The sequence below is a fragment of the Salvelinus sp. IW2-2015 genome, linkage group LG4q.1:29 (genome assembly GCF_002910315.2).
Source record: "Salvelinus sp. IW2-2015 linkage group LG4q.1:29, ASM291031v2, whole genome shotgun sequence".
Classification (NCBI taxonomy): domain Eukaryota; kingdom Metazoa; phylum Chordata; class Actinopteri; order Salmoniformes; family Salmonidae; genus Salvelinus; species Salvelinus sp. IW2-2015.
This window is the reverse complement of record NC_036842.1, coordinates 33,162,134-33,172,936: the sequence shown is the minus strand read 5'-3', so window position 1 is coordinate 33,172,936 and position 10,803 is coordinate 33,162,134. Positions and strand designations below refer to the sequence as shown.

At 45.1% G+C, this 10,803-nt stretch overlaps 1 protein-coding gene across 1 annotated transcript; it reads left to right on the top strand.

The window, feature by feature from the left end:
- Positions 1–102: 102 nt before the first annotated feature.
- On the top strand, positions 103–10,586 carry polm (polymerase (DNA directed), mu). The gene is made up of 10 exons (XM_070439550.1): positions 103–783; positions 1,033–1,240; positions 1,515–1,660; positions 2,023–2,138; positions 2,970–3,102; positions 6,808–6,910; positions 7,133–7,289; positions 7,412–7,578; positions 8,117–8,200; positions 9,562–10,586. Exons 1-10 carry the CDS (start codon positions 602–604, stop codon positions 9,646–9,648), a joined length of 1,383 nt encoding a protein of 460 aa, XP_070295651.1. The 5' UTR covers positions 103–601; the 3' UTR covers positions 9,649–10,586.
- Positions 10,587–10,803: the final 217 nt, after the last annotated feature.

Below are 10,803 nucleotides of genomic sequence, written 5' to 3'. Positions count from 1 at the left end.
TTTATCCTAATAGAGAAGTGACTAATTTGACGTACAAGGATAAAAACACGCGAACTCTTATGTTGACCACATGGGCGCGTGGTGGGAAGGGCACTTCCTGTTTCCCCGTCGGAACTATTTTTAGTGTTGCACTTGCTGCAGAAGGTTGTCCAAAATTGACTTGATGAGACATGTACGTCATCGTGGTAGCAAGACAGCAGCACACTTTTTTATTTAACCTTTATTTAACTAGGCAAGTCAGTTAAGAACAAATTCTTATTTACAATGACGGCCAAACCCGGACGACGCTGGGCCAATTGTGCGCCGCCCTATGGGACTCCCAATCACGACCGGGTGTGATACAGCCTGGATTTGAACAAGGGACTGTCGTGACGCCTCTTGCACTGAGATGCCGTGTCTATGCAGTGCCTAGACAGCTGCGCCAGTCGGGAGCCCAAGATACTAGTCACTATCCGTACAGTAGGTGGCGGCAATACATCAATAGGCGTAGTCTGCCATAAAACCTCAAGGAAGAAGAAGAAGCACACTCGTGAGAATTATGAACCGTTGTTCATGTATCTGTTGTCGTTTTATAGACAGATGAGCGAGTCTGCCAACAAATATGATCCCTCTAAAGCGCAGGAAAGTGAACTGCTCCGTTACAAGCGACAGCAGCGGTGACAGGACCAGCAAGTTTCCCGGGGTTGTCATCTTTCTCCTGGAGAGAAAAATGGGAGCCAGTCGGAGAGCCTTCCTCACCCGGCTCGGGCGGGGGAAAGGTTTCAACATAGAATACTTCTTAAGGTAGTGTGAACAACAATATTCTGGAGTGAAAATAATGTATGCTAATAACTTCACCTTGTCTCCAGTACTATCCCTGCTGATCTAAGACCGATAGCTAGGCTAGAAAGATTGAGTAGGTATCAATCGAGACTTAAGTTCCTATAAATCAGTGGTCTTGAATGAAAGGGAACAAGGGTGTTTAGAGACACTTTAGGGATATTTGCCAATGTAAATCAAGTCTTGGTAACCTCTCTTTCTCTTTTTCCATAGCCGTTCCATCACTCATATCGTGTCCGAGAATAATTCTGGGGAGGAAGTCCGGACTTGGCTGGACCTCCAGACTGGAGGACAGAGCAGAGAAGGGGGAGAAGGCAGGCCAGCCCGACCTGGTTCTGTCCATCTCCTGGACATGGTGTGGTACACAGAGAGCATGCATGCTGGCATCCCTGTGATTATACTGGACAGACACAGACTACAGGTAGGATATAGCCAGGCCACCTACCTGTACCTACTACCACTACCCGTACTTTGACTAATGTCATCTTCCTCGCATAGTGGAGAATGATATGGGTTATTTTCATGGGGGCATGCAACTGAAAACCCTTTGCAACAAAAAGTCCAGGTAGTCCTTCCCTGCTTGTCTGTTTTCTAATGGCCCCTGTAAAACAACGTATTTCATTGCACCTATCCAGTCTGTGACGATAAAATAAATGTTGTGGGGTGTGCCTAATGTACACAACCTTGTTCCACAGGAGAGAGAGAAGCCTGGTTTGGAGCTGGCAGTGGTCTCAGTACCCAGCTATGCCTGTCAGAGACACACCCCTCTACTGCACCACAACACAACACTGACCGTGAGTCCTCCTCCTTCCCACAATCCCCTCACTTACGAGGTGTTGATGTTCTGAATGACATCTATGGCTACTTTGTTCCATCCCAAACACTAACTTATGTTGTCAAAAGCATATTGTATTTTTTGAACGAGCTGTCTATATACCTCTCTCTCTCTCCCCTCCTTTCTCTCTCTCTCTCCCCTCCTTTCTCTCTCTCTCTCCCCTCCTTTCTCTCTCTCTCTCCCCTCCTTTCTCTCTCTCTCTCCCTCCTTCTCTCTCTCTCCTCTCTCTCTCTCTCTCCTCTTCCTCTCCTTCTCTACCTCCTTCCCTCTCTCCCCTCCTCTCTCTCTCTCTGCCCCTCCTTTTCTCTCTCTCTCCGCCTCCTCTTTCTTCTCTCTTATTTTTCTCTCTTCTTTTCTCCCCCCTGTAGGATCGTTGTCCATACTGCTGAGAATGCGGAGTCAGTGAAAACGAGGACGGAGTGCATTCCGTTAGGCAGCAGCCTTGTTGATAGTCCTCCCCAGGAGGTCAGAGGGCAGAGCAACAGTACAGGACTACCTTGTCTGGGGGAGCATTCACTCAGATCATCAAGTCTGATACAACATCTGTCTATTTTTTCACTTCTCTGTTTCACCTCTCGCTTTTCTGTCTGGTTATCTCCTCTTCTGTCTGTTTTACCGCTCTCTTTCTGTCTTGTTATTTCCTCGCTCTCTTTCTGTTGGTGTATTACTCGCTCTCTTTCTGTCTGTGTATTCTCTCGCTCTCTTTCTGCCTGTGTGTAGTTTCTCTCGCTCTCTTTCTGCCTGTGTGTATTCTCGCTCTCTCCAGGTCTCTTATCAGAAACCTCTCAATCGCCTCTCAGTCCCTTCTTCTCCCTGTTTACTCTTATGGAGAGTTGATGGGTATCATGAGGTGAGACCACCACGCATTCATGAACATGTTAAGCCATGAAGTGAGATAGGGTGCGCTAGAACCTCCATCTCTGGTTATGTCCCAGACTCTGTCCTTTGCTTCCACTTATTAGAGAAGTGTGTGTTCAGGCCCTAACAGTATTTTCGGGGTAGGGGCGAGACAGCGGACCGTTGGTTCAGGGAGGAATACACACACCCCTCCGACCTGCAAAGATCAGGACACACACTCAACCAAGACGCAACGAGGCAGTGTGTGGTGTGTAGGTGTAGTGAGTGTGGTGTTGTGAGTGTGTGTGAGTGTGTTATATACTATATATATATATATATATATATATATATATATATATATATATATATAAAGCCTCTCTGAGCAGTGGTAGTAAGCCTAAAGTGCCCTCTGCACAATAGTTTTCTACAGTCAGTGCAAAGGTCACTCAATCCTCTTCTCTTCCTCTCTCCCTCTCAGGTCTGCAGTATTATGACGAACTGAACCTGCCTGTCACGAAATCAGAGGCTGTTGCAATTGGTCAGATTGTGGAGAGGGCGGTTCATGCTGTGCTCCCGGGGGCAGAGATCATTCTGATTGGAGGATTCAGGAGGTACGCTGAGCAGTTTTCACTGCTCTACGCATTCAGGGACATATAACTGGTCTATATCTCTCTCCGTTTCTTTCTTTCCCCTCTATTTCAGTCATCCGTTGATCTCGTTCCTCTTTATTTCTCTCTCTAGAGTAGGGTTCTGAACGTTTCAACGAAATTTGGATCCTTTCCCCCCACAAATTTTAAAATCACAGTGCAGCTGGCTCTCCTGCTGCTCTTTCTCTTCACTAATGATGCCAGTGTGTCCTCAGTCTGTTGCGTGTAGAATATCCTAGCATATTCATTGATGATAGGCCCTGCTTTACTGAAGTTGCGAGACATTGCAAGCTAAGAAATTGCGAAATACAGCATTCCATTGCGAGATACAGCTTTTGATTGCGGATAGATAGGCCTACTGCACGGTTCTGACTCCGTCTGCCTGGTGGCCGACCTGCCTATACTGTGCCCCTCCCCTCTCTCTCCGTCCCTCGCTAGCTCGCTATGAAAGATGCGAGTGTTTGTGTTCTCGGAAGTACTGCAACTTATCAGTCTCCTCCGTTCCAAAAATACTGAATCTTAGTAGTCGATGCCTAGTGGAAGATGTCTTGGTAAGTCACAGTATTTTAAAAATAATGTACATACTTTTTTTAGGAGAGAGTGGTCTGCACGCAGGCAGCTCTAGGTCATTTTATTGACCGTTATGGTTGAATAGTGATGGAGGTTAGTAAAATGCCCGTTCAGTGGCGCTTCGAAACGATCCCCAGAGAAGGTTTAGTTTCAGCATTTAAAAAGCCGTAGTGTACCCTTACAGTCAGACAAACATGCCATAGTCGAGGCGTTTTCAAGGGGAGGCTATATGACTGTGGTAGGTAGAACTTCATTGCCTGGCCCTAGTGGTCGTACGTGCGTAATAGGACCATCAAATTTTATTTGTCACATACACATGGTTATCAGATGTTAATGTGAGTGTAGCGAAATGCTTGTGCTTCTAGTTCCGACCATGCAGTAATATCTAACAAGTAATCTAACCTAACAATTTCACAACAACTACCTTATATACACAAGTGTAAAGGAATGAATAAGAATATGTACATAAATATATATGAATGAGCGATGGCCAAACGGCATAGGCAAGATGCAGTAGATGGTATAGAGTACAGTATATACATATGAGATGAGTAGTGTGGGGTATGTAAGCATTGTATAAAGGCATTGTTTAAAGTGGCTAGTGATACATTTATTACATACATATTTCATTATTAAAGTGGCTAGAGATGAGTCAGTATGTTGGCAGCAGCCACTCAATGTTAGTGATGGCTGTTTAACAGTCTGATGCCCTTGAGATAGAAGCTGTTTTTCAGTCTCTCGGTCCCAGCTTTGATGCACCTGTACTGACCTCACCTTCTGGATGATAGCGGGGTGAACAGGCAGTGGCTCGGGTGGTTGTTGTCCTTGATGATCTTTTTGGCCTTCCTGTGACATCGGGTGGTGTAGGTGTCCTGGAGGGCAGGTAGTTTGCACCCAGTGATGCGTTTGTGCAGACCTCACTACCCTCTGAGAGCCTTACGGTTGTGGGCGGAGCAGTTGCCGTACCAGGCGGTGATACAGCCCGTTAGGATGCTCTCGATTGTGCATCTGTAAAGTTTGAGTGTTTTTGGTGACAAGCCGAATTTCTTCAGCCTCCTGAGGTTGAAGAGGCGCTGCTGCGCCTTCTTCACCACGCTGTCTGTGTGGGTGGACCATTTCAGTTTGTCCGTGATGTGTACGCCGAGGAACTTAACTTTCACCTTCTCCACTACTGTCCCGTCGATGTGGGATAGGGGGCTGCTCCCTCTGCTGTTTCCTGAAGTCCGCGCATCATCTCTTTGTTTTGTTGACATTGAGTGTGAGGTTATTTTTCCTGACGCCACACTCCGAGGGCCCTCACCTCCTCCCTGTAGGCCGTCTCGTCGTTGTTGGTAATCAAGCCTACCTGTAGTGTCATCTGCAAACTTGATGATTGAGTTGGAGGCGTGCAAATGGCCACGCAGTCATGGGTGAACAGGGAGTACAGGAGAGGGCTGAGAACGCACCCTTGTGGGGCCCCAGTGTTGAGGATCAGCGGGGTGTAGATGTTGTTACCTACCCTCACCACCTGGGGTTGGCCTGTCAGGAAGTCCAGGACCCAGTTGCACAGAGCGGGGTCGAGACCCAGGGTCTTGAGCTTAATGACGGGTTTGGAGGGTACTATGGTGTTAAATGCTGAGCTGTAGTCGATGAACAGCATTCTTACATAGGTATTCCTCTTGTCCAGATGGGTTAGGGAAGTGTGTTTGCGATTGCGTCGTCTGTGGACCTATTGGGGCGGTAAGCAAATTGGAGTGGGTCTAGGGTGTACGGTAGAGTGGAGGTGATATGGTCCTTGACTAGTCTCTCAAAACACTTCATGATGACGGAGCGGTAGTCATTTAGCTCAGTTACCTTAGCTTTCTTGGGAACAGGAACAATGGTGGCCCTCTTGAAGCATGTGGGAACAGCAGACTGGGATAAGGATTGATTGAATATGTCCGTAAACACATCAGCCAGTTGGTCTGCGCATGCTCTGAGGACGGGGATGGTTTTCCTTTTGTAGTCCGTGATTGACTGTAGACCCTGCCACATACCTCTCGTGTCTGAGCCGTTGAATTGCGTCTCTACTTTGTCTCTATACTGACGCTTAGCTTGTTTGATTGCCTTGCAGAGGTAATAGCTACACTGTTTGTATTCGGTCATGTTTCCGGTCACCTTGCCCTGATTAAAAGCAGTGGATCGCGCTTTCAGTTTTGCGCGAATGCTGCTATCAATCCACGGTTTCTGGTTGGGGAATGTTTTAATAGACGCTGTGGATACAACATCAGCGATGCACTTGCTAATAAACTCGCTCACCGAATCAGCGTATTCATCAATGTTATTGTCCAACGCTATGCGGAACATATCCCAGTCCACGTGATCGAAGCAATCTTGAAGCGTGGAATCCGATTGGTCTGACCAGCGTTGAACAGACCTAAGCACGGGCGCTTCCTGTTTTAGTTTCTGTCTATAGGCTGGGAGCAACAAAATGGAGTTGTGGTCAGATTTTCCGAAAGGAGGGCGGGGGAGGGCTTTATATGCGTCGCGGAAGTTAGAATAACAATGATCTGGGGTTTTGCCAGCCCGGGTCGCGCATTCGATATGCTGATAACATTTAGGGAGCCTTGTTTTCAGATTAGCCTTGTTAAAATTCCCAGCTACAATAAATGCAGCCTCAGGATATGTGGTTTCCAGTTTACATAAAACTTCATTCGACTCTTTCAGGGCCGTCGATGTGTCTGCTTGGGGGGGATATACACGACTGATTATGATCGAAGAGAATTCTCTTGGTAGATAATGCGGTCGGCATTTGATTGTAAGGAATTCTAGGTCAGGTGAACAAAAGGACTTGAGTTCCTGTATGTTGTTATGATCACACCACATCTCGTTAATCATAAGACATACACCCCCGCCCTTCTTCTTACCAGAGAGATGTTTGTTTCTGTCGGCGCGATGCGTGAAAAAGCCAGGTGGCTGTACCGACTCTGACGTATCCCGAGTGAGCCATGTTTCCGTGAAACAAAGAATGTTACAATCTCATTATTCTGCATTGTGAATTGACTTGGAATTGTAAGATATTTTTTCTTGCTGTTTTTAAATGTGAAGCAAACTTGTTCATTTGTCACATCCCTACTATAGAGGTAAGCAGACTGGTCATGATGTGGACTTCTTGATAACCCATCCCGACGAGGGCAGAGAGGAGGGGCTCATGCCTAAGGTGGTGTCCTGGCTTGAAGCACAGGTAACACACACCAGTTGTTTCTATTTTCCATCCGAACAACTTTACACTATCTATTACAATTCCCAGAAAGCATTTCCCTTTTTCCTTCTATCAACTAAATATGGAACGTGTGCTTAGCTGTTTACTATACAAAACACCATCAGGCCTGGTCAGTTCAACAAGCCAACCTGAGTAAGGATGTTTCTGTACCCCCAGGGGTGTAACACTCTATTCTGTCCCCAGGGCTTCCTGTTGTACCAGAAGACCACTCGGAACTCTTATCTGGAGAGCAAAGAGGGTCCTGCGAGGCCAGCCTCTAACATGGACCGCTTTGAAAGATGCTTTTCCATCTTTAGACTGAGCACAGACAACGAAGGGAGGGAGATCCAGGCGGGGGATGGTCCACAGACATACTCACCGACACTGACCAATACAGATCCACACACCCACTCAGACACTCACCCACACTCAAAAACGGACTCACACCCACTTCCCCAGACCCTTGTCTTCCCCAAACCCCAGACTTCCCCAGACTTCCCCAGACCCCAGACCATGCCCAGAAGGTGAGCTGGGTGCTGGGTCATTCTCAGTGCTCAGGTCCCCGGTCCTGGAGGGCAGTGAGGGTTGACCTGGTGGTCTCTCCATACAGCCAGTTTGCCTTCGCATTGCTGGGCTGGACTGGATCGAAGGTACGGCCTAAACCTAACCCCCGACCTCTAACTTGTGATACTGTTGTAAGGCTTCAAGATGCAACTCACCCCCCACCAGCCTTCCATGTGAATCTTAGGCCTTATCTCATTTGGGGGAAAGTCTGTCCTCTGTCTTCTCTCCTCCGGAAACCAATAAGTAGTCAAGGAGAGTGTACATTTGTTAGTAGGAAGAGTGTTCTCCCCTCCTCGATAGCCACCTTTCATCAAGGATAGTCATGTGTATCCTACCGGAGTCCTTCCAGGAAGAGTTTTGATCTGCTACACCCCCTTTGAAGCAGTTGTTTTCTCAGAGGAGAAAAGCATGCAAACATTTAAAAACAATATGCTAATTACTGTAAAATGTCTTGCACAACTAGCTACATTTTGTTTGATCACTTTACACGTTTATTTTGGGATTCCACCCCTGTAAATGTCTTTTGCCTGATGACGTGCGAGCGGAGCGCATTTTCAACCAGCCTTCTCTCTCTTTCACACTCTCTCACTCTTTCTCTTTTGCTCTCTCTCTCTCTCTCTGCAGTTGTTTGAGAGAGAGCTGCGTCGCTGGGCAGTACATGAGAAGGCCATGACTCTGAGCAGCCATGCTCTGTACGACAGAAAACGGGTACACACCCTCTCAAACACACACACACATTTTAAATACTGTAGTGGTTAATTTCTGTATTATCAAATGAGAGAAACTTATCACACAAGTCAGAGTTATACTTAAACTAAATCTTTATTCACTTATTAATAAGGGAGCAGGTCAATACAACACACATATGAAGTGAATCGATTGCGTGCTCTAGAGACAAAGGATACCCTTTTTGCTACCTTTTATAGCAAAGATACATCCTCTTAGTCTACATGACAAACAACAGATGTGTGGAATGGGTCACAGGGTTAGGATTCGTATAAAATATACTAATAATTTACAGCAGACACTGTCTGCTGTAAAGATACAGATACTATCTGCTGTAAAGACTTCTCATTGTGTAGAAACCAGGGTATGGCCCCCAAAAACAAGGTTTGTTTCGTAATTATCCGTACTCAAGCCATCTCCACCCTGGTACCTCCCAGCACACAAACACCAACTCATGCGATGGAATGCGTCCTTTTTGTCACGACTTCCGCCGAAGTCGGCTCCTCTCCTTGTTCGGGCGGTGATCGACGTCACCGGCTTTCTAGCCGCCGCTCCATTTTTCATATATCCATTTGTCTTGTTTCCATACACACCTGGTTTTCATTTCCCCAATCAATCTACTTGTATTTACCCTCTGTTTCCCATCATGTTTTGTGTGTAATTGTTTCATGTTATTGTGGTGTTTTATTACGCGCTTTACTTTTGTTATGTTCCGTGTTTTGAGCGCATTTGATTTATGTAGTGCTCTCGTTTTGGAACTAAAATAAAGTGCACCTGTTTACATCACTCTACTCTCCTCCACCTGACTTCGCCTCTTATACACTCGATGACACTTTTAGGTTTTATCACCAAAGGCATCGTAAATCTACTGTCCGCATTAAGCCCAAGGCTTACTGTTCACACAGACACAATATAGTTCTAACAACCCCCTGTTCTGTTGTATAACACAACCATTTGATGCAATAACAGTCTTGTAATTTCAGTCTCACAATTCGTTATTTGAATCCAGACATCACAGTCAAGAAGGATTCAAACATTTCAAAGGTCACAGATACTTGGACACTAATGGATACAGACACACTCTCTCAAAAGTCATACACATGCACACATTTTAAATACTTTATTTGGGTACACACAGCATCATGTCTTTGTGTGCTCACTTCAAAGGGCTGGCACCTGCACAAAGACGTGATGCTGACAATCAGCTGAAGTGATCTGAGGGTTAAACTATGGTCTTATGTTTCCTACCTCTGTCTTTTCCATCTCCCTCTCTTATTCTCTCTGTCGCTCTCCATTTTTTTTGTCTATCTCCTCCTCATTGCTCTCTCTTGCTCTCTGATCAGACGCAGTATCTAAGGGCGAGTTCAGAGGAAGAGATCTTTGCTCATCTGGGTCTGGAATATATCCCTCCCTGTGACCGGAACGCCTGACGACAACATACGGGACTGATAACAGATACAGTCTAAGCGCTAAGCTAAGCAAACCCAAGCTAACTTAAACCTAAACATAAGCCAAATCAAACTGAGCCTTATCCCGAGAACAACACACAGGCCAGATACAGCCCAGGGTAGACAAGAAGGGGGGGGGGGGTGAGAGGTGGATAGATAGTTACATATCTGTATTTTATTCAATTGTAAATAATAGATAACATACAGACCCAGGATGTTGTAAAGTACCAAATCTATCTATCTTTAGTTAACTAAATTAAAATAACTTAACTACTCGAGCCATTAATTGTACAGTATGTGCTTTTTTTTCATATCTGACATATTAGATCATTTTCTTTCATTGGTGCCTTGTTATTGAATACGTTTTTAATATTTACTGCAATTTGTTTGTAATATTTAGAATGCAGTTAAACTGTGAATTAAAATGATATCAATAATTTTAGACTTACCAAAAAGCTTTTAAAATGTGACAATGTAGGCCTAAAAACTGTGTGCGTTCTGAGGGAAAGTGCTTAATATATGCATGCCCTCATGCAGTGTGTGGTTTTGTTACATTTTGCATGATGACAGCAGTGGCCTATTTACACAGCAGGTGTATGCTACACACACACCACCATCCAACTCACGGTCTCAGAAATAGAAACATTATGTACAAAATACATTTTAAAAATGCCAAAAAACACACACAGCATAATTGGTTAGGGGATCGTAAAACGGCAGCCATCTCCTCCGGCGCATGTGACAAATAAAATGTGATTCTATTACCGCTCATGACATGTCTGAGCATATATATGTTTGTACGTTGATATATGTATATACAGTATGCCATTTTATATATTTTATGCATTGTGGTGGTTTCTGTGTGTACTCTTGTTTTTATTTGACAGAAATAAAACTCCCCTATTATTGAATGAGGATAATCTGGGTGCAGCAGTTTATATACCAGAGGGAGCGTAAGAGTTGGTCAGGGACCAGTTAAATATATATATATATACTTAACAAATATAAATGCAACAATTTCAACGTTTTTACTGAGTTACAGTTCGTATAAGGAAATCAGTAAATTTTAATAAATTCATTAGGCCCTAATCTATGGATTTCACAAAACTGGGCAGGGGCTGGGTATGGGAGGGCATA

Coding starts and splice junctions, on each gene's coding strand:
- polm (XM_070439550.1), top strand. CDS start 602: ATGATCCCTCTAAAGCGCAGGAAAGTGAACTGCTCCGTTACAAGCGAC. Junction 6,911..7,132: donor TGTCCTGGCTTGAAGCACAG/GTAACACACACC, acceptor TTCTGTCCCCAG/GGCTTCCTGTTGTACCAGAA. Junction 8,201..9,561: donor CTCTGTACGACAGAAAACGG/GTACACACCCTC, acceptor CTCTCTGATCAG/ACGCAGTATCTAAGGGCGAG.